The sequence below is a fragment of the Macrotis lagotis genome, chromosome 5 (assembly GCF_037893015.1).
Source record: "Macrotis lagotis isolate mMagLag1 chromosome 5, bilby.v1.9.chrom.fasta, whole genome shotgun sequence".
Classification (NCBI taxonomy): domain Eukaryota; kingdom Metazoa; phylum Chordata; class Mammalia; order Peramelemorphia; family Peramelidae; genus Macrotis; species Macrotis lagotis.
This window is the reverse complement of record NC_133662.1, coordinates 258,117,549-258,141,942: the sequence shown is the minus strand read 5'-3', so window position 1 is coordinate 258,141,942 and position 24,394 is coordinate 258,117,549. Positions and strand designations below refer to the sequence as shown.

General features: G+C 39.5%; 1 protein-coding gene across 7 annotated transcripts in view; it reads right to left on the bottom strand.

Moving 5' to 3' along the window:
* The window catches only part of COL26A1 (collagen type XXVI alpha 1 chain), a 262,250-nt gene that overhangs the window by 176,366 nt on the left and 61,490 nt on the right, over window positions 1–24,394 (bottom strand). For 6 of the 7 annotated variants that reach the window (XM_074189516.1, XM_074189522.1, XM_074189521.1 and 3 more), the window contains one exon: window positions 11,319–11,441. In XM_074189516.1, the coding sequence (XP_074045617.1) occupies window positions 11,319–11,413 (95 nt within the window). In that variant the 5' untranslated portion in view covers window positions 11,414–11,441. Of the gene's footprint in view, window positions 1–11,318; window positions 11,442–12,024; window positions 12,150–24,394 lie in introns of those variants that run through there. The other variant, XM_074189520.1, reaches the window with a different exon arrangement.

Genomic DNA, 24,394 nt, shown 5'->3' with positions numbered 1-24,394 from the left:
AGACTATTGAGAAATATTTTGCAAATGAGCCCAAGAAGGACCAAAATACTCAGTCTGAAGATGAGGAAGCACAAGCTCCTGCATCTAAAGACTCCAAGAAAAACTGAAATTGGGCTCAGGCTATGACAGAGCTCAAAAAAGACTTTGAAAATCAAATGAGGGAGTTGGAAGAAAAACTGGGAAAAGAAAGGAGAGAGATGCAGGAAAAACATGAAAATGAAGTCAGCAGCTTAGTCAAGGAAATCCAAAAAAATGCTGAAGAAAATAGCATGCTAAAAACCAGCTTAGGTCAAATGGATAAAACAGTTCAAAAAGTTATTGAGGAGAAGAATGCTTTAAAAAGCAAAATTGGCCAGATGTCAAAAGAGATAAGAAAACTCTCTGAGGAGAACAAATCCTTCAGACAAAGAATAGAATTCAGGGAGATTGATGAATTTAACAGAAATCAGGAATCAATACTTCAAAACCAAAAAAATGAAAAATTAGAAGAAAATGTGAAATACTTCATTGAAAAAAACAACTGACATGGAAAACAGACTTAGGAAAGATAATTTAAAAATTATTGGAATACCTGAAAGTCATGATCAGGAAAAGAGCCTTGACATCATTTTCAAAGAATTACCACAGGAAAATTGCCCTGATATTCTAGAAGCAGAGGGCAAAATAGAAATGGAGAGAATCCACCGATCTCCCCGAGAAAGAGATCCCAAAAAACCAACCCCTAGGAATATTATAGCCAAGTTCCAGAACTCCCAAGTGAAAGAGAAAATATTACAAGCAGCCAGAAGGACACAGTTCAAATATCATGGAGCTGCAGTCAGGATCACACAAGACTTAGCAGCAGCTACATTGGAAGCTCGTAGGGCTTGGAATACAATATACCGGAAGGCAAAAGAGCTTAGAATGCAGCCAAGAATGAACTACCCAGCAAGGCTGAATGTCCTCTTCCAGGGAAAAAGATGGACTTTCAATGAACCAGGGGAATTTCAAAGGTTCCTTTTGGAATGGCCAGAGCTGAACAGAAGGTTTGATCTTCAGATACAGGACTCAGGTGAAGCATGGAGATTGGAGGAGAGGGGGGAAATATGAGGGACTTAATGAGGATGAACTGCATGTATTCCTGCATAGAAAAATGACACTGATAATATTCATATGAACCTTCTCAGTTAATAAAGCAGGTAGAGAGAGCTTTTCTAGTTGAAGCACAGGAGAAAGCTGAATTCGAAGATAAAATATGGTATAAAAATGGAGTCAATAGAAAAAAAAGGGAAATAGAATGGGAAAAAGAAAAAGGAGAGGGGGAATAGTCCAAGATATTTCACATAAGATTTTTTTTTATTTACAATGAGCTATTGCAATGATATGGAAGTGGGGAGGCAAGGGTGAATGAGGGAAACTTTGCTCTCATCAGAGATGGCTAGGAGGGGAAACAGCATATATACTCAATGGGGTATAGACATCTGGAGTAAGAAGGAGCGGGGAGCAGGGGGAAGGGGTGGGGATATGAATAAAGGAGGAGAAGATGGACCATGGAGGGAGAGTGGCCAGATATAACACATTTTCTTTCTTACTTCTTGCAAGGGGCTGGGATTGGAAGGCCTGCCCAGGACCATGGGGCCAGGTGGATTCTGGGCCTAAGGGATGGTATGGGGGCTCAGGGCTTCTTGGCCCCAGGACCAGGGATCTGCCTGCTGCGCCACTCAGCTACTCTACAGCAGTGTCAGAGTGAAAGGAGAGAGAAAATAGAGTACATGGTAGTGGAGAAATAAGAAAGGAGGGAGTTGTGATCAGCAATGGCACCGGTAGAAAAATATGGAAGTACCTTTTGTGATGGACTTATCATAAAGAATGAGATCCACCCATGACAGAGTTGTTGGCGTTGGAACAAAGACTCAAGCACATTTTTTGTTATTATTTGGGGAAGGGTGCAGGGCAAGTGGGGCTGGATGGCCTGCCTGGGGCCACATAGCGGGGTGATCTTTGGGTGTCTGGGGCCGGATTTGGACCCAGGTGCTTCTGGCTCAAGGGCCAATGCTCTGTCTGCCACCCAGCCACCCCTACTATTATTACTATTTTATTTTATTTTGGGTCTTTTTTTTTCTTCTTTTTGGTTTTTGCAGGGCAGTGGGGATCAGGTGGCTTGCATGTCACACAGCTGGGTGACTGTTGAGTTTACATGGCTGGATATGGACTCCGGTGCTCGTGGCTCCAGGGCTGGTGCTTTGTCCATTGCGCCACCTGGCCATACCTACAATTGTTACTATTATTTTTTTTATTTTAATTTTTTTCTCTCCCCTTTACTTTTTTCACTCAAGCAAGTCTATCTATATTCATGGGGGAGGAGGGGTATTTTGTTTACTTGTAAACAAGAATATTTTATTAACATAAAAAAACATTTGTACAAAATGAGAATAAAAAATAAATTAAAAAAAAAGAGTAAGTCCTGTCTCACTAGATTAAGACAGCAAGAAAATATCATGGAAATCACATGTTTAGATTTCCATAAGACATTCAACAAAGCATGATAACCTTGTGGACAAGAGAGAGACAGGACCAGGTGACTTGCTGGACAATGTTTAATGGATTAGTATAATAATATTAATTAATAATAGAGAATAGTTTTAATAATAGAGAACTACAGGGTTCTTTATTTTTGGTTCCACATTTTTAACCAATGACTTGAATCAATCCATACATCAATCAATCAACAAAAATCTCTTAAGCTCCTATCAGATATTGTGCTAGGATCAGGAATATACAGACCCAAAGAAAAAGAAAGAGTCCATGCCCTCAATGAGATGACATTTTGTTGGATACTATGCTTACAAAATTTGAAGGTGATATAATAAAAAGAGAAAGTTATCAAAATTAAGATCAAAAAGATTTCAGACTGGAAAAGTGGCCTAAAACTAATGATATGAAATTCAGTAAGAAAAATATAAAGCTCTTACACATGGGTCCAAAAAAGCCAAGAGCCCAAGTGCAGGATGAGGAAGAAGCAATTTATTCAAATAAAAAAAAACCCTAAGAGTTTTAATACATTCAGTGTAACAATAGTGTGATATAGCCAAAAAAGTCTGCCTTCATTTGCATCAAGAGGAATATGTGGACAAAGAACCAATACTACCCTCAGAGACATGTGGGTTCAAATTCCAGCTCAAATCTCCCAGTGTTCAAGATAATTCTCCAAGATTCTAACTTATGAGGCAGGCACCCATCAGACGGGGCAGAAGGTTATCACCTGGAACAATGAAACCACAGGTAAAAGCTAAGTCAGAGTTTCCTCACATTCAGTATCAGCCAGATCAAAACTATACTGCAGCATTCACCTCCAGGGCCAGATTTTAGAAGGGAAATTAGTATGTTGCAGATAAAAGTGCCCATGATGATGAGGAAATTTGAACTCATTCCCCAAAAGGACTGGTAGAAGAAAACAAGGATAGTTAGCTGAGGGAGAAAAAGAAACCTTGAGGGGAGCTAAGAGACCAATTTTATTGTTTTTCAGTTATGTCTGACTCTTTGTGATCCCATGAACCAGACCACTACAGAATCTTCTCTCCTCTACTTTCTCCTCCAAACTCATGTTCCTTGCTTCCATGACACCATCCATTCTGAATGTCAGAGGTGGTGCTGGCCTGCCTTGGCAGAGAGTTTCCTGATCTGGAAGATTCTTCTGTCAGTGAAATCAGGTCTGAATTCTTAGAATAATATCAGCAAGAAGCCTAAAAGAGGTAGCAAGGCACTGTGGGCAGAGCACTGGGCCCCTGGGGGTCAGACAACTTTGGGTTTGATCCTAACTCTATAACTTTGCAATTGGGCACATCATTAAATGTCCCTAAGCACCCCCCCCGCCCCCATCACACCCATAATCTGAGGGCCCCAAGCAGTTGCAAAAGTGGAGTACCCTGGAACCAAGTGGAAATATAAGTTGGAAATGTCTAAAAGATATATATAAAAGCATAATACAACAGAGACGATGTTAATTTGCGGTTTTCTTGTTTGAGTTTAACATCATGAGTAGGCCTGAATTCCCTTCCCATGCTAAAATGAGGACCCCATCATCCCATGTGATCCTCAACTAGGAGCCCTCAATTCACTCAGTCTAAGACATTTCCTATCCTAGGTTACATAGTGGAAGACTGGAGAGCTGGTGGGCAATTGGGACGACCAGAACATGCTCCTCTAGTCAGCTTCTGTGTACTGAATTTCTCCATCTACACATGCTTGCCACTCCCAGAGACAAGCCCAGAGACTCCCCAGACAAAAGACTGCACCCCCCCAAGAGATCTATTCTGCATCTTCTCAGACTACCAAGACCTGAGAGTAGAAGCAAGAAGAACAACAGGGAAAAGAAAGAAGCTTCCAGCTCCTATGGGAGATGTCCTCAGAGGCTCTATCAAGTAGTCCTATGGGGTCCAGTCCCCCAGGGACCACTCCATGGCTTATCAACCAACCACAAGCTTTTGCTAAGGACTACGTTAAGTATTGTACCAGCTTGCTGGGGATACAAAAAATGAAAACGGTGCCTGCCCTCGAGAAGCTTCTAGTCCAGTCAGGGGAGACAACTTGTGGAGTGATGGCACCCACACTGGGGGGGGGGGGAGGTCAGGAGGGGCCTCCAGGTGAGCCTAGAATGTGGGACATAAGTGAGGATTCAAGGCAAAGGAGAAGAAGGAGTGTTCTCTGGGCTTGGGAACAGCCAGTGTATTCTGATGGATGTGGCAGGGACTTCTCTTAAAGAGTTGGAAATTCAGTCCCTATTCTATTTACTTTTATTTATCAAACTTTGAATTTCAGTAGAGCTCTACAGACTAAAATTCTATTAAGCTTTCAGAACACTTTTTGTATAATGAGGTACACCCCTCTCCACTTCATAGAAACATAGAGATGACAAGATCATACAGAGGCATTCCCCTTGGGGAAAAGCAGTGTTGAGGTCAGAGTATTAGTAACGCAATAATTTTCAGAGTTGATGACAATTTAATTCAGAAATGAATTATTAACCTAGAGTCTGCAATAACCAGAGCATCATCAGTAATGTCTAAGGTCTTGAACAGCAAATGTGTTTTATTTTGTTCTTGCAACAGAGGATGGCTCTAAAATTTTCAAGCTCCCCATGTCTGTGGCCAGCCAATGGGAATTCCATATGGGAGTGGAGGTGGGAAGAGGAGAAGTCATATGTAGAGAAAACTTTCTAGAGATTCCCTCTTGACTTGCCTGGACCTCCATCTACAGGGCAATGATAAGGAGAGCTGGTCAGCCAGTGACCTCCAGGTCACAAACTCTAGGGGCTCTATTTCCAATGCAGTTTGTAAGCTACCAGACAAACACCTTACCTTCCTCCACAGTCTAAATATCGCCTAAAAAGGAGTCAAGTGTCAAAGAAAGAATCTGGGGTTTGTTGCAGGAGAGACTGGGTCTGAATCCTGGTTTTCCAGTCACTACCTGTGGGGCTCTGAGCTCATGACTTCATTTCCCTGAGCCTCAGCTTCCTCATCTGTCAACATGAAGAATGAGAGCACTGGTGACCTCGTCAGTCCTCCTCAGTTCTAAAATTTATTACCCCCTCCCACACTAAGGATTCAGTTGCCACTGGGTGCTGATGATAATGAAATTGCTGCCACACTTTTCCATGCAGTGGGAGCCCATGCAGAGATGTCTTTGAGGGCCAATCTCAAGGCCAGGACAGTGTCCCAGGACTCCATCATCTTGGACTATATGGACTTACACATCTGACTGTCCACTCTTCTGGATTGATGCTCATTTAAAGATCGAGGAACACAGTCTCCTAAACCAGACTTGGGGCCAAACAGAGAACCTGTTTATCTTGTGTCATGACAATAATAATGGTTTTATTCTTCCTATCTCGTTTGTTCGCAGTTGTTGGCAAATTGTTTCCCTGGTTAGAACAGGGCTTCTTTGTGGGCAAGAACTTTCTACTTTGTTGTGTTTCTCCAGTGCTGAGCAAAGGATCTGGCCCATAGTTATGGAATGACTGAGAGACCCCTGGGTGGGTGGGGGGGATACTCAGCATCTAGCCAAGTGCCTTTACGCAGTTTTTCCAGACCAGTGATTTCCTTGATATAGACAATGACAGCCAATGAGGAACATCCTCTACTAATTGCTAATGTCTGAGGTTGGCCTTGAATTCAGACCCTCCTAAATTTGGAGGCCAGCCTTCAACACCCAGCACTGGGCTGACTCTGGTCTTAGACATGGTTGGAGTTTCATAAATATTGGTTAGATTGTGGAAGTGAATTGATCTCCACAACTCCTGTTTTAGAAGTCATAAGCCAATGTCTAGGAAGGCTGACTTTTACTTTAGAGGGAAAGTTCCCACAATCACACTTGTGTTCCTTTTCCCACTCAATCTCTTAAACAAATGGTTGGTAAATCTCTGTTGAATGAATGAATGGATGGATGGATGGATAAATGAATGAATGAATGAATGAATAGATGGATGGATGCATGGTACCTAGATATGCTGTCTCCTGTTAAGCAGAGTAGATGCAACATGAGGTTATGTCAAACCTAAAGGATTTCTTTAGAAAGACTGCTCCCAGAACCCCAACAGCACAGACAGGAAGGAAGGAGAGTGTCCCCACTTCCCTTCCCATGTAACAAGAGCCCTGCTGAGCTGGTGGGGAGGCAGGAGAGGTCACCTTGCTAAGGGAAATGGGGTCACGGGCCCCTCTCCTGAGAGTCCAGGCTTAGCAGGAGCGAGACACAAAGGGAAACCCAAGCTGAGCAGTTCTGCAATGGAATTCAGATAGGAAGCTGTCAAACTTGTGGCTGTAGACCAAAATGAATTGTGAGGTTTTTTTCTTTCAAATAAGAGAAGGGGGGGGATGTCTAATAAGACTTGGTGAAGGGGGGGAGGCCTGTGTCTCCTCTTGCAGTGGGGCCATCTGGGAGGCTTCCATGGGACTCCTCCCTGGCTTCCCTTCCTGTCGTGGCAGGACTGTGGGACACGCTCTCTTACACAGCCCCGGCTTGGCTCGGCCAGTGTCCAGATGCTGCCCCCGCCTGCCATGGGGAGCCTGTTCACTCCAAGAGCTGGACCTCAGCCAGGAGGGTGAGGAGAATGTGGAAGGTCATTTCCAAGGTGGATAAGCGCCTCACGGCTCCCACCCCTGATACAGGAGGACTCCCTGATTCAGTTGTTTCTGCCATTTCCTGGCAGACAGACTCTTTCCCTTCCAGCTCCGGATCTCTGGTCCTCCAGCTCCATGACCTCGCAAAGGCTGAACTGGAGCCCCATGGCCAGAAGTCCACAACCATTCAGTAGCCTGGGTAAGGCGCATGGGGCCCTGCTGGCCACCAGCATCCAATGTGTCAAGGCACTTCTACAACCCAATAAAATGCCTTCTCTAAAGAAGCAACAGAGAGCAGAGGAAAAGGCTGCCATGGCTACAAGAATGTACTCAGCAAAGCCAAATCCCAAGTCATCCTCAAATTCATGTTTAATGAGTAGGGAAGCTGCATGCTAGGCTCAAAGGACCAAAGTTAGATGCTCCTTAAAGCTCATCTACTCCAATGCCATTATTTTATGGATGAGAAAACCCACATCTAGATAGCTTAAGTGATGCTCTCCAGAAAACAACTCAAACCCAGGTTCCCTGGCTCCAAATACTTTCCACTCCACCCTGGTTTGGTCATTTAGACAGGATTTGGAGTCACATCCAGGTGGCCTTGAGCTTGTGAATCGGAGGCCATTGGCTGCCCACCTCCCCTTGTCCTTCCCGGCAGATGGAGCAGACAAGTCAGCAGGGAGCTCTCTGGGATTCCTTCCCCGCCACCAACTGATGGGGGGGGAAGGGAGCATGGGTCTCCCAACTCCCTATGCTCTTCGCCCTCCACTACTCTGCCTCAGTAAAGATGCAGGTGATGAGGTCAAAGGTAGGGTCCCTACCAATGGGTTCAGGTCACTCATTGTCACAGCTTTGTAGAGGTTCAACCTTTTCATTTCTTTGTGAGTCTTACATATCCTCCTAAAAGCTGTTGTTTAGGTTTTGTTTTATTCAGAATTATAGGAAATAATGAATATAATACTAAACATTCCTCCTTTTGATCCACTGACTTTCAACAGCCTTTCACACAGCAGATGCTTAAGAAATGTTTACTGAACTCCAAGTCAGCTCTCTTAAAAACAGCAACTCCAGGAGGAGGCCCACATAGCAGAAGGTACACTCAAGGCTGCTGTCAGGCTTGTAGAAGAGAGTAGACTTGCTTTGGACCTAGGATTACAAAAATATAACTTTGAGAATAACCATCATCAGCTAATTCACTCATTTTACAGGTGGAAAAAAAATAAGTCCAGAGACAGGCTCAAACCCCAAGTTTATATTCAGGGTTGGTTGGGATGGTTTGTCATCTGGCCATGGAAAGTTTAACAGCTTTTCTGCTCTTCGCGGTTTGCCAATATAAGCTTCCTCTTGTCCAGGCATGGCCGCGCCATTCCACTGCTCAGCGATCTTTGATGGCTCCCTACTGCCTCGCCTACAAAGCCAAGTACTTGGGTTCCCCGGGGCACCTGCAATTTGCTTCCAGGTTCTCCATCTCTCTGGATGCTTGCTTTTTATGCTATGTTCCAGTCAGGTGAAGATCTCCTTCTACACAGGCCAGCCACCATACTGGAATGTATTTTTCCCCTCCGTGAACACCTGCATATTCCATCCCAGCTCCAGGTGCTCTCCTTCCATCTCCAGTTTTAAACTGTTCGTATTTGTCTCTCTTCAACACAGAATCTCAGCAAGAAGACACCTGGAGGTCATCAAGTCCCACCAATACCAGAAGAGGAATCTCCACTGTAGTATGCCCTATGAATAGTCATCTAATGTGTGTCTGGAAATCACAGTGAGGTGGGACCCAGGACCTCCCAAGAGGCGGCTAGGTCATTCCACTTTTGAATGGCTCTGGCTGGAAGGAAGTTCTCTCCTTACATGACAGCTTCCCCATGATCCTACTCCTGCTCTCTGGGCCAGACAGAACAAAGATAATCCTACAATCAGCTCTTCTTCACCAAGAAAAGAAGACTCTCAGTTCTCTTCATTAGTCTTCCAATGATGCTCTAAATCCTTAAGAGAAGTCTCCAAATACCACACCCTACCTAACTGAACAAAGAGAGGAGGTCTGAGAATGAAAGTGGAAAAGATAGAGAAGGGGAAAAGGATAGATATTTCTACTGGTCTTGGCAGCAATAACCTTCTCTTTTATAATTACAAATCAAACATTAAGGGCCAAGTGTGATGAAATGAGCAGCAAGCCCAAATGCAAGTGTCAAAAATATTTGCAGGGGTATAAAAATAGGAGTTCAATTCCACAACATTTCTCAGAAGAGCAGGTCCAAGGCTAGGGAAAGTGAATGGGCTTTGTATAAAAGCTGTGGTTGAAACATGACTGAAGAACCACTGGGGCAGATGGATTACAAGCCATCCAAAATTGGTTATGGAAGCCAGCCCAGCTGGAGCCCCAGATGCAGAGACTCTGAAGACGAGGAGAAGGCCAATCCCAGAAGAAGTCGCACCCCCAGGGACCTCTCTTCAGATCATTCACACTCAGGGCATTGGGGTCACGTTGGGGTCTTAGACAGAACACAAGCAATCACAACAAACAACTTTGGTGGAGGGCATTGGGGCACTGCCCAAAGAGTTTGAAGCTCTATTCTCTATGAAAACAAAACAATTAGTTACCTACAGTTGTCAGATGATGATGATGATAACAGTAGCATTCATAAGGAGCTTTAAGGTTTGCAAAACATTTTACAAATATTGTCTCATTAATCCTCTCAACAACCCTGGGAGGAAGGGGCCCTTATTATCCCCATTTTACAGATGAAAAAACTGAGGTAGACAGTGGTGAAGTAACTCATCTAGGGACATACCATTTGTAAGTGTCTGAGGCCAGATTTGAACTCAGAATTTCCTGACTGCAGACCCAGCTCTCCCACACCAAGCCAGCTAGCTGCAATAAGAAGGAATAAGGTCACTGTCCAAACAACAAACAAATTTTGATATAAAGACCCCTTCCATGGAGTAGTTTTTCTATTTAGTCATGCTAAATGTCAAAATACATAGTGAAATTCCATAAGGCTTTAAGAATAACTAGTACTTCTTAAATAACAAAAAGCAAAATATTTGTTTCATTCCAAAAAATAAAAAATTTTGTATTTGGCATCAATAAAACTACTGACACACATACATAACACAAACACAGGCATTCATATATGCACGTATATAGAGATGTGCATGTATATCATTTTATATTTTTGTTTTATATCTTTTGAGGTATTTCTCTATTTCTTTTGTATTCTTAGCTTTATTAACTTATAACTGTGGGAGCAGCTAGGTGGTGCAGTGGATAGAGCACCAGCCCTGGAGGACCTGAGTTCCAATCTGGTCTCAGACACTTAATAATTATCTAGCTGTGTATGGCCTTGGGCAAGCCACTTAACCCCATTGCCTTGCAAAAAACAAAAACCTTAAAAACAAAAAAACGTATAACTGTGCATGTTATATCATGATTATTCTTTTTTTGGATTCTCTAACATCTAAGGAGCCAGGTGATCTCATTTGATATGCAAATGTTAGTTTTGCAATAAAATTATAGATGCACAGTGATTTCAATCTCAGTTTCTTCTTATTTCATATAATACATTTTAATATAAAGAAGTCAACAAAACAATCTGGACTGGTTAAGAATAGAAAGATCAATGGAACAGACTAAACAGAGATTCAGAAACAATAAATCTTAATAAACCAGCAGTTGATAATGTGGAAAACTAAAATTACCTTAAAACACCCAGCAAACACTGTTTGATAAAAACTCATGGGAAAATAAAAATGGCTCATCCTTTCACACCATCATCCTAGAGGGGATATACCATAACATGATCCAAACCACTCAGATGACTCAACAACAAATACAGATATGGAGACACAAACAACTTCATGGCATCTATATACATCAACCATGCCAACATGATGCAGCTTCTTCTACAATTATTTTTACATGTAAAGCATAATGAGTTTTCGAAGTGTTTTGTAAACATTAAAAGACTACATAAATGCCAGATGTTATTATTATTATCAATTCATAATTCTAATGTAGTTATATTAATAATGACATGATATGATCATAATAATCGCCAGCACTCAACACAAAAACTCAATCTGGCCATTTCGGCTCTGGCTGCTGCCTGCCCATCAAAATTAGAACTGAGCATGTCCAATGCATCATCATCTATCCTGGAGGTTCAAGTCAGAAAATGCAAAGGACAGAGGGACAATGGGAGAGAGAGGGGACATATAGACTTTTACCTGACCAGGTTGGCACAGGGGCCCGGCCACCGACAGCTCTGGTACACCCTCTGGAACACTGTTTCGGAACCATTCTGTACTTGACAAGAAACCATCTTGGTCACTGTATGATGGCACCAGTTCCTACAGGGAAGAAGAAAGTTACACATCAAATAGGCATTTTCCTAAGCTGGCCACTGTGATGCCGCCTCAGAGTGAAGTGGTCCGGAAAGGCTGTGCCACCCAAAGCCATCCAGGCCATTCCCTTTATCTCAGAGATGAGGACACTGAGACCAATGAAGGTTTAGGTGACTTGTCCAAGGTCACCCTGGAAGTATCTGAAGTGGGATTTGAACCCAGTCCTGACTCTCAAATTTCAAATGAGGTAACAGATGTAAAGCAGAATTAACTTTAAAGTGTTGTAGAAATGGAAGCTAATTTTATTTATCATCATCATCAGATCACAGACTCAGAGGAGGAAATGACCTTGGAACCCACCCAGTCAAATCACCTAATTTAACAGTTAAGCATTTAACACCAGGATCTTCCCCTTATAGTCTGAGAGCTCCCAACATTGCTGCTATATTCTGAGGAGTATTTTAGTCAATGCCTCTGGCAAGAAAATGAACTGTTAGAATTTTTTCCCTAAAGCATTAAATCATTTCTCCAAATATTTAATTTTTTAATGAGTTGAAATTGAGTCCCATAAACTGGGGTCACGCCTTACCTAAAAAAAAAAAAGTAAAAATGGATTAAAAAAAACAAACAACAAAAAACCAAGGGTACTCCTCTTAAAATCTGAATTCAAAAGCACATGGAATAACCTAATTCCATCCAGGTTCCTGCTATTGATTATGATTTTCTATTTAGCACTGTTTAAAGCCAAAAGACTCCCATTCTTTGTTATATCACTATGACATCATGACAGAGGTAATAAAGACACAGGTGACCCACGAGGCTAGAATGACCTTTGAGGCCATTTATGACATAACAGACAGAAGAGAAGGCCAGAAAGGGCTGGTGAGTTGCCCACAGTCAGCACAATTTGTTTTACAGTGATAATGAAGCCTTGGCTCTAGGTAAAGTGTGCCATCAGGCCTGGCTCTTAGCAAAGTCTTGGTCAAGTTTGTCTTTAGCCATCCCAACTCCCAGAGCCTCTTTTCTGCTCCATTCTCTTCTCTGTAGAGCAACCCCCAAAGCAAGGACCTGCCCTCCCAGTCCTAAGTCACATGCTGGATGATTTGAGGGTCATGGTACCAAGGAAAATGGGTTAAGAGTGATGAAAAGACTTGCCCAAGGAAGCTGGACTGTGGATCTAGCAGTTCATGAGAGGCTATTATTTTCTGTTAACACAACTCTGAGTTGTTTCTCAGGAGGAGTGGGTGTATACACAACTCCACAGTAAGACATTCATGCTTTGGCTTTCTTGCATTCTCTCCCACATCAGCATTTCAGTTTGGGGCCATCTTTGACAGTTTGCTGGGTAAAACCTCACAGTGGTTTTAATTTGGGTTTCCCTTATTTTTTCCCAAAGATTTGACAGAATCTTTCATATGTTCTTAATATGTTTTCATCCTTATTTGGGGAACTATTTGTTCACATCCTTTGACTTCTTATCCATCTAGGTCTTAACAGAGGAAAGCAAATGAAATCTAGATCTTGGGTATCAGACCCTTAAGCACAGAATTTTCCCTTCTTATCCTACTTGTATTAATTTTATTGGTGTAAAAATTTCTTGGCTTCACATGTGAGAAATTGTCTCTCTTTGTCATCTCTACTCTCCTGGTCTATGAATGGGACTTTCATGTTCCTCCAGGTGACCTCTGGCACATTTAATGAGAGATGATCTTCACCTCTTTATTGGTTCCAATCAGCTGCCTTCCCAGTTTCCCAAAATTTCCTGTCAGACAGGAGGTCCCTCCTCAAGCATGTTTTATGCTCATGGTTTAACACTGGGTTGTTTACTGGGCTTGACTGTTTCTGATGCTTATCTAATTCTATCTCACTGATTGATCTAGGTTTCTATTTTTAATAGGCACCAAACACAGTTTTTATGAATATTACTTTATAAACATAATTAAAGTTTGAAATCTAGAAGCATTTCTATTTTTCTTCTCCAAGACTGCAAATGAATGCTATTGTTAGTTTTCTAACTCTATAAAATAAACTCTTGATTATTTAATTGAACATTAAATATAGGTAATTTGACCATTTTTATTATATCGGCATGGCCCAAACATGAACAGCGACTATCCTTTCAATTATATTAAGTCTTAAGAAGATTCCTTAAGAAGAAAGTATGAATATCATCCTTAGACTGAAATTCTATAGGATCAGCTCCATGAATACAATTCTGATGTTCCAAATAAATTATTAAAAAGAGGAAGAAAAGGAAGGATGTCTAAAAAGACTTAAGCAGATTCTCATAGGGAACTTATTAAACAACTTGGATTCTATAAGATAGAAACAAGAGCAGGTTAAGAGATGAAGACTTTAGGTGTGGCATGATCCTATAAAAACAGCAACATTAAATGAGGAATGAATGAACAAATTGTGTATGACTGTGATGGAATACTACTGTCCTATAAGAAATGAGAAGCAGGATGTTTCAGAAAAATCTAGAAAGACTTACATGAACTGATACAAAGAGAAATGAAAAGATCAACAATATTGTATGATGACCCATTGTGAATGACTTAGCTATTCTCAGCAATACAATGATCCAAGGTAATTCCATGGTGAAAAATACTATTTGCTTCCAGAGAAAGAATTGATGGAGTCTGAATACAGATTAAAGCATAGTTTTTTAATTTTCTTTATTCTTCTTGAGATATTTTTGTTTATATATATTTTTTGCAACATGGCTAATATGGAAATGTTTCCCATGACAGCACATGTATAAGCTATATCAAATTGCTTGTTTTCTCAAGGAGAAAAGAAGGGAGGGAAAAGAGGAGCATATAAGTCTTTCTAGATTATTCTGAAAGTATCCTGCTTCTCATTTCTTATAGAATAGTAGTATTCCATCGCAATCACACACTACAATTTGTTCAATCATTTGATGTTACTGTTTTTATAGGATTTTGCCACTCTAAGTCATCATCTCTTACCTGCTCTGTCTGAATTTGAAACTAAAAAGAAATTTTTTAAAACAAAACAAAATGTTAAAATGTATTTACATGTAATTGAGAAAAAATATAATAAAAATGTTTAAAAATATATCATCACCAGTATAATTACTGCAATGGTCTGAAAGAGTTAAAGTTGATGAGGAAGGTCAAGGATGACAAAAAAGGTTTTGGGGGGCTGTGTTGGGGAGAAGAGTGGGCCATATGGCACACCAGAAAACAATCCAGGAGGGGGAATCAGAGAACCTGAGCCTGAACTCCAGTTCCATCACTTACTGCCTTTGTAATCTTGGACAAATGGCTTCCCCCTCCAATCCTTAGTTTCCTCATTTGTAAAATGAGGGAATTAGAATGATTCTAGGGTCAGGTCCAGCTCTAAATCTTTACTCCTGAAATCATCAGGAGTGGATGGGATGGTGGCTAACAAGAGAAAGAAGAAAGAATGACTCTTATGTTGCCTCTATCACCCTGGGAGATCTGTTATAAACAACACCATCCATATCCAGATGAAGGAAAAAGCAAAACAAAACAAAAAAAAACACAAAAAACCCTACAGAATCTAAATGAACTATGCTCACTTTTTTAAAATTTCTCTTATATTTTTCCTTGCTATCCCATGGTTTTCTTTCTTTTCCCTTTGTCCTAATTCCTTATACAGAATATATATATATATATATATATATATATATACACAATGTTCACTAATATGTAAACATATTAAATACCAATATATAATGTTCACTAGACTGTTCGCTGATGCAGGGACGGGATGGAAAGGGAGAATGGAAGAAAATTGTATAACTTATAAATATGCATGTGGATGAATGTTGAAAACTTTCATAACATACAATTGGAAAAATAAAATATCAATAAAAATAAAATTTTAAAAAATATTAGAGCTTGGATAAGACTCTGGAAAGAGATGATCCCATATAATCTTCAATTATCTGAGTTATTAAAATATTAATATTTTAATTAAATAATGTATTAATCTTGTTCTGTCTGGCAAAGATTTAAAAAGATGAACATTTTAGAGAATTAGATAAAGGCTAAAAGTAAAAAATTATTGCCTGATCACTAGAGCCTTTTACAAGTAGAATGGCCACCTGGATTAGACAATGAGTTCTCCATCACTGGAGGTCTTTCAAGAACAGGTTAGATGATGACTTGTCAGAGATGACAAAGAAGGAATTCATATTCAGGTCCAGTTTGGATTAACTGATCTCTGAGGTCTCTTCCAACAATGAAATTCTATGTGATAACTGATAGACTTTTTTTTCTGATAGAACAATAAAATAGAATAATATTCTATGCTCCAAAAAGAACTCATCACTAGAAGTGACTTTTGCTATTTTCTGAAGAATTCAGAGAAGCTTAGGAAGACCTATGTGAACTTAAAAAAAAAAGTAAAGACAACAGAACAGAAGACAATAATCCCCGTAACTACAATGATATAGATAAAATAAACAACCAAATGCAAAAACACACACACACAAATAAAACTTGAATATACTGCAATTACAAGGATCTAGTTTGTCCCATAATAGATGAAAAAACAAACTTTTTCTTTGCTGAGGTAGAATAATAGAGATGTGGAACACTGCATGAAGTTAGACTCCATTAATAGGTTAATTCATTTTGCCGCTATTTATTTTTCTCCTCATCTTTTAAAAAAATTCTTTGTTAAAGGGATGGCTTTCTTGGTGTGCGGAGAGGGAGATATCAGAATTGAAAATAATTTAAAAACAAGTTGAGAACAATATATATATTTAAATAAAATATCCTTTTCATCATTTCCTTGCACATAACTCCATTCAAGTTTGGAATCTATTTCAACACTGGCATTAAAAAACCCAATAAAAATGTTTTTTTTCTTTTGAGATATTGGAGAGGTCTTGGTCAAGAATGGCCCCAAATTTCTCCTTTTAGTTCGTCTACAAGAATTATTAACTCTTAGAGGTTGATGACAATAGCTTAGGAGTTACCCATCACAACTACACTATAATAACACTCGCTCTCCCTACTTCAAGGTCTGCTCATTTATCCAGGGTTAATTCCTGCACCATCAGAGCTCTCAGAAAGTCCCATACTCCATTACCACTTAAATACAAAACCTGGTCTTGGCTCAACCCTCCAAACTTTTAAGAGGGACCTACCCCAAGCAGACCCAGGTCTCTACTGTCATGTCATAGTTTCAGTTGGGTCCTACTCTTCATGACCTAGTTTGGGGTCTTCTTGGCAAAGATAATGGAGTGGCAGTCCACTTCCTTCTCCAGGTCACTTACAGATGAGAAAACTGAGGCAACCAGAGATAAATGTCTTAGTCAAGTTTCTGAGGCTGGATTTGAATTCATGAATCTTCCTAATTCCAAGCCCAGAGCTCTATCCACTAAGCTCCAAGCTGTCCCCAGAATTCCGCTAGTTGGAGGTAAATTATTCAGGTCTCCAGACTATACATGAAAATCAGACTATCAGATAAAGGAAACAGTTCCTGCCAGACACCTCCTTTATCTTTCTTCATTGTTGCCCAAGTAGCAACCACATTAAAGAGGAACAGAAAGAAAATTTATAAAGGTTTTTACTCAATGCTTTTTTTACAACTGTAGAAATTAATGTCTGTAAAAATTTGTTTTGTTTTCCCCGATTTCTACTATTGTATTTATTCTCTGATAATTGAGACAATTACCAGGAAGTCAAAGGCTATTTGCTCATCTTTAGATGCTTATTTCCATGTGATCCTGTAATAAAATGAATTAATAGACAAGGAAAGGATTTCCTCCAAGTAAGTAACACTGCTATCAACAGGGTTATCAAGAAAGTAAAAAGTACATCTATACAGATGTCCATTCACAAAAATTCACTCAAAAACATCCCAACAAAAAGTCAAGGATCCATGAATAATGAAACAAATTAAATGTATCCCCCCAAAAAGGAAATTGCCACTTTTATTACTTTATACTGATCTTCATGGGAAATTTTCTCTAAACTCAGTCCTTGTTGGACTAAATTTTGATCATATCATTGTAAAGAATACCCTTAATAGACCCATCTAACAAAGTTGGCATTTCTATGGGTTGTGGTTCAAAACTTTCCCAAATTTTTGTTTTAAAAGGATAACAGAATGGATATTATACTTAGCTATTTTAAATCCCATAAAAAAACCTAGTAGTAGTGTTTTGATAAGTAGATAGATCTTTTCCAAGACTTTGCTCATAACATTTTTGAGCTATCAATTTCTATGCAATACTTGAGAAGAATTTAAATAATTCAAAGGTCACTTTTTGTAGGAAATGATGCCTGAATTTCTGCCACTAGCAACATTTTCATAAAATCCTGAACAGTCTGAGGTTCTGTACTGATTTATCTCTAGTTGCACTGAAGCCTAGAGCTCATAGGAGGTGGATGATTTTCCATACCACTTGGGATGGACAATAGGAGTTTTCCCTCTGTGTGAATATGACTTAGGCATATTTCTAAAACTCTATTTCTTGTGTTGAGGGTTTGTTCTTACTCTCATCTTTCTGACACATCATCCCAGAGAATTCCAAGGTCTGTGGCATCACAGAATTTGAGAGTCCTCTAGTGCAAGTCAAACCCATTTGAAATTCCAATTCTATGTACCCAAGGAGCAATGAAAATGTGCATGCCCTTTGATCCAGTGGTACTACTACTGGGTCTATACCCTAAAGAGATCATGAAAAAGGACAAAAACATCACTTGTACAAAAATATTCATGGCAGCTCTGTTTGTGGTGGCAAAGAATCAGAAATTGGGTGAGTGTCCATCAATTGGGGAATGGCTGAACAAATTGTTATGGAACACTACTGTTCTATTAGAAACCAGGAGGGATGGATTCAGAGAAGCCTGGAAGGATCTGCATGAACTGATGCTCTGAGTAAGATGAGCAGAACCTGAAAAACATTATACACCCTAACAGCAACATGGGGGTGATGGTCAACCTTAATGGACTTACTCATTCCATCAGTGCAACAATCAGGGACAAATTTGGGTTATCTGTGATGGAGAATATTCTCTGTATCCAGAGAAAGAATTGTGGAGTTTGAACAAAGACCAAAGACTATTACCTTTAATTTTAAAAAACCATTGTCTGGGAACTTCCGGCCAAGATGGCGGAGAGAAGACAGGCACAGTTCTAAAGTCTCCTGATCTCTTCCCCATCTATCACATGAAACAAACCTCTTAAAAGAATTCCAATCCAGAAAACCCAGAAAGAAAAGCCAGAAGAACAGCTACCTCAGGATTTGTCTCCCGCAGCAGCCTTGGACGAATCCGAGCGGGTGAGTCTGGGCTCCAAGGGAGGATCTACCCCGGATCAGCCAGATTAACAGCTGAATTGGAACCTGGAGTCTGAGGGCTCCAGAGCGGACCAGCTGGATCAGCGGTGGGGCTGGACGAAAGGGGCTTGGGTCTGAGGGGAAGCAGAGACTCTGGTGTTGGTGCTGTCTCCCTGGAGCTCCGGGACCAGGCTGGGGGAAGTATTCTGGTGCAGGAGAACGGCAGACACCATCCCTGGGCTTCTCAGGTCTGAGAAACTCTGAGGGCATGTCTCCATTGCACCAGGGCTTTGCCTCAAACAAAGGAAAATTACTTCTGCCTCAGGCCCAGGTGTGTGAGCAAAAGAACCAGCCCAGCTGAGGAATGACCTCAGGCCAGGGTAAAGCCCACCATTGATTAAAGGCAAAAGAATTCAATAGCTCCAATTCCTGCCTCCAGGCAAAGGGAGAAGGCCTCCCAACCAAGGTCACAGACACTCCAGAGAGGACAACCAGCACCTCCTACTGGCCATCCAGAGAAATTGCACTCAGTAAAGCCTTCAGCGATCTCAAGCCCAGGTGAACCAGCCCCTCCCCCAACTCAAGGTCTTAGCATAATGAAGAAGGGTCAGCAGAAAGGTGGATCCATAGAAAAATTCCTGGAAGGGAAAGACCCCAACTCAGAGAGACCTGGAACCTCTGAGGAGAATACAATCTGGTCTCCAGCACAGAAAGACTTACTTGAAGAAATAAGGAAGGAGCTTAAAAATTTGGAGGAGACAATTAATACCTTAAAAAGTACAATTGGACAAACACAAAAGGAGAATAAATCTCTCAGATCATCAATTGGACAATTACAAAATGAGAATAATTCTCTCAGATCCTCAAACGAGCAAATGCAAAAAGAAATTAATTCTCTCAAAACCTCAATTGGTCAAATGGAAAGCTCTTTCAAAAGTAGAATCGACCAACTGGAAAAAGGTTAATGAAGAAAACTCCTCCCCCCAAAAAATAATGGAGTCTACAGAAACTAATGACTCCATGAGACAGCAAGAGTCAGTTAAACAAAATCAAAAAATAGAAAGAATAGAAGCAAATGTAAAATACCTCATAAACAAAACCACTGACCTCGAGAATAGATCGAAGAGGGGCAACCTGAAAATTATAGGACTTCCTGAAAACATTGAAGAGAAAAAAAGGCCTGGACTTAATATTACAGGATCTAGTGATGGAAAACTGCCCTGATATCATGGAATCGGAGGGCAAAGTAGTTATTGAAAGAGTACATCGATCCCCACCAGAAAAAGATCCTAAAATGAAAACACCAAGGAATGTTGTGGCCAAACTCCAGAACTACCAGATAAAAGAGAAAATCCTGCAAGCAGCCAGAAAGAAACAATTTAAATATCAAGGAGCCACAGTAAGGGTCATGCAGGACCTAGCTGCATCAACTTTAAGGAATCGAAGGGCCTGGAACGAGATATTTTGAAGAGCACGGGAGCTTGGAATGCAGCCAAGAATCTACTTTCCTGCAAAGCTGAGCCTTCTCTTCCAAGGAAAAAGATGGACATTTAACGAAATGGAAGAATTCCAAAAATTTCTGATGAAAAGACCAGAAGTAAACAGAAAATTTGGACATCAAACAGGAGGTTCAAGAGACACATGAAAAGGTAAAAAAAAAAAAAGGGGGGGGTGGTAAAAGAAAAAAAATACAATCCAATAAGTTGAAATTGGCTAAACCCCAGCATGGGGGTAAAAAAAAAAGATTCTCATAAACCTTGAGAAATGTAACTCTAACAGAGAGAATACACCTAGCCAGAAATGATGGACATTCATGACCTATCCATGAGACTGCTATCTAAAAAGATGTAACTGGTTTTAACCCCACTTGGGAGAAAGACTCTAATAACTCTCAGGAATTTTGACTCTATTCGACAGAATGTACAGAACTAGAAGGGACAGACACTCAGAATTTTCTATGACTCAGACAGAAGGATCTAAAAAAAAAACACTACCGACCTAAAAAGGGGGACAGAAAGAGACGGGAGGAGGGAGGGGACTGAATGGGGTAAATCTCATTACACTAAGAGGTACAAAAAACCTATGGTAATAGTGGGGAAGAAGGGAGCAGAGGAGAAACACCTGAATCTTCTCATCAGATTTGGCTTAAAGTCAACCTACACATACTCAGTTAACTTATAAAACATCTAACCTTTCAAGTATTAAAAGGGGAGGGGGGACGGAGAAAGGGAAGGGGAGTGGGGGAAATAAGGGGAAATAACAAAAGGAAGGGAAGGGAAAAGGGAAAAAGGGAAAGGGGAAAGAAAGGGGAGGGTGTGATTAGGAGGGAAAAAACACTGAGGGGGGTGGTTTTCAGAAACAAAAGACTGGGGAATATGGATAAAAGGGGGGGAAGGGGAAAAATACAAACAGAGGGAAGATAGCACAGAGGGCAATAAAGAATTAGTAATCATAACCTTGAATGTGAATAGGATGAACTCTCCCTTAAAACTTAAGCAAATAGCAGAGTGTATTAAAAACCAGAATCCTACAATATGCTGCTTACAAGAAACTCATTTGAAGCAGAGAGATACATACAGAGTAAAGGTAAAAGGTTGGAGCAAAATATATTTTGCTTCAGCTGAAGTAAAAAAAGCAGGAGTAGCAATCCTTATCTCAGACAAAGCAGCAGCAAAAATAGATAAGTGTTAAAAGAGATAAGGAAGAAAACTTTATCCTCCTAAAAGGTACCATAGACAATAAAGTCATTTCAATATTGAATATATATGCACCCAGTGGGACAGCACCCAAATTCTTAGAGGAGAAGCTGAAAGAATTACAGGAAGACATAGACAGCAAAACTCTACTAGTGGGAGACTTCAACCTCCCGCTATCAGATCTAGATAAATCGAATCATAAAACAAACAAGAAAGAAATTAGGGAGGTAAATAGATTGTTAGAAAAATTAGATATGGTAGACTTATGGAGGAAACTGAATGGGGATAGGAAGGAATATACCTTTTTCTCTGCAGTACATGGAACTTATACAAAAATTGACCATGGACTAGGACATGAAAACCTAATGATCAACTGCAGAAAGGCAGAAATAGTGAATACATCTTTCTCAGATCACAATGCAATAAAAGTCATATGCAATACTGGGCCAAGGAGATATAGACCCAGAACAAATTGGAAACTCAATAACCACATTTTAAAAAATGAGTGGACCAAAAAACAAATTATAGAAAGAATTAACCATTTTATCCTACATAATGATAATAATGAAACAACATACCAAAACCTATGGGATTCATTCAAAGCAACTCTCAGGGGATATATTATAGCTCTAAATGCTTATATGAATAAATTGGAGAAAGAGGAAATCAATGAACTAAACATGCAACTAAAAAAATTAGAGAAATAACTAATCAAAAATCCCCAATTAAGTACCAAATTAGAAATTCTAAAAATTAAAGGAGAAATTAATAAAATTGAAAGCAAAAAAACTATTGAATTAATAAATAAAACCAAAAGCTGGTATTATGAAAAAACCAATTAAATTGATAAACCTCTGGTCAATTTGATTAAGAAAAAGAAAGAAGAAAATCAAATTGCTAGTATCATAAATGAAAAGGGTGAACTCACCACCAATGAGGAGGAAATTAAAGTAATAATTTGAAACTATTTTGCCCAACTCTATGCCAATAAATTTGATAATCTAAGTGAAATGGATGAATATTTACAAAAATATAAGTTGCCCAGATTAAATGAAAAAAAATTAAATACCTAAACAACCCTATCTCAGAAAAAGAAATTCAGCAAGCCATTACTGAACTCCCTAAAAAAAAGTCTCCAGGGCCTGATGGATTCACTAGTGAATTCTACCAAACATTTAAGGAACAATTGGTTCTAATCCTATATAAACTCTTTGGAAAAATAGGGAAAGATGGAACTCTGCCTAACTCTTTCTACGAAACCAATATGGTACTGTTACCTAAACCAGGAAGAGTTAAAACAGAGAAAGAAAATTATAGACCTATCTCCCTGATGAATATAGATGCAAAAATCCTAAATAAAATCTTAGCAAAATAATTACAAAAAGGCATCACTAGGATAATACATTATGATCAAGTAGGATTTATTCCAGGAATGCAGGGTTGGTTCAATATTAGGAAAACTGTTAGTATACTCAATTATATCAACAACAAACCTATCAGGAATCATATGATCATATCAATAGATGCTGAAAAAGCTTTTGACAAAATACAGCATCCATTCCTAGAGAGTGTAGGAATAAATGGAGTGTTCCTTAAAATAATTAGCAGTATCTATCTGAAACCATCAACAAGCATTATATTCAATGGGGAGAGGCTAGAGCCATTCCCAATAAGATCAGGGTTGAAACAAGGATGCCCATTATCACCACTACTATTTAATATTGTATTAGAAATGTTAGCAGTAGCAATTAGAGAAGATAAAGAAATGAAAGGAATTAGAATTGGGAAGGAAGAGACAAAACTCTCACTCTTTGCAGATGACATGATGGTCTACCTAGAGAATCCCAAGAAATCATCTAAAAAACTACTGGAAACAATTAGCAATTTTAGCAAAGTTGCAGGTTATAAAATAAACCCTCACAAATCCTCAACTTTTCTATATATGTCTAGCAAGAAACAGCAAGAAGAGCTAGAAAGAGAAATCCCATTCAAAGTAACCTCAGACAATATAAAATATTTGGGAGTCTATTTGCCAAGACAGACTCACAATCTTTTTGAAAACAATTATAAAACACTTCTCACACAAATTAAATTAGATTTAAATAACTGGACAAATATCAACTGCTCATGGTTAGGTAGAGCTAATATAATAAAAATGACAATTCTACCAAAACTAAACTATCTGTTTAGTGCCCTACCAATCAAAATTAACGAGTTAGAAAAAATTGTAAGTAAATTCATGTGGAGAAATAGAAAGTCAAGAATTGCCAAGAGCTTAATGAAAAAAAGTGCAAAAGAAGGTGGCTTAGCCCTACCTGATCTAAAATTATATTATAAAGTATCAGTCATCAAAACTGTTTGGTATTGGCTAAGAAATAGAGTGGTGGACCAGTGGAATAGACTAGGTGTAAAAGCAGGAGATGATTATAGTAAGCTGCTGTTTGATAAACCCAAAGAGTCTGGCCATTGGGATAAAAACTCCCTCGTTGATAAAAATTGCTGGGAAAATTGGAAGTTAGTATGGAAGAAACTTAGATTAGACCAACACCTCACACCCTTTACCAAGATAGGATCCAAATGGTTACAGGACATAGACATAAAAAAACAATACTATAAGCAAATTAGAAGATAAAGGACTAGTCTACCTGTCAGATCTATGGAAAGGGGAGCAGTTTATGACTAAGGAAGAGTTGTTGAGAACATCACCAAAATCCAATTAGATGATTTCGATTACATTAAATTAAAAAGTTTTTGCACAGATAAAACCAATGTAACCAAGATCAAAAGAAATGTAGTAAATTGGGAAACAATCTTTACAACTAATGATTCTGACAAAGCACTCATTTCTAAAATATACAGAGAACTGAGTCATATTTTTAAAACAAAAAGCCACTCCCCAATTGACAAATGGTCAAAGGATATGCAAAGGCAATTTACAGATGAGGAGATCAAAGTAATCTATAGCCATATGAAAAAAT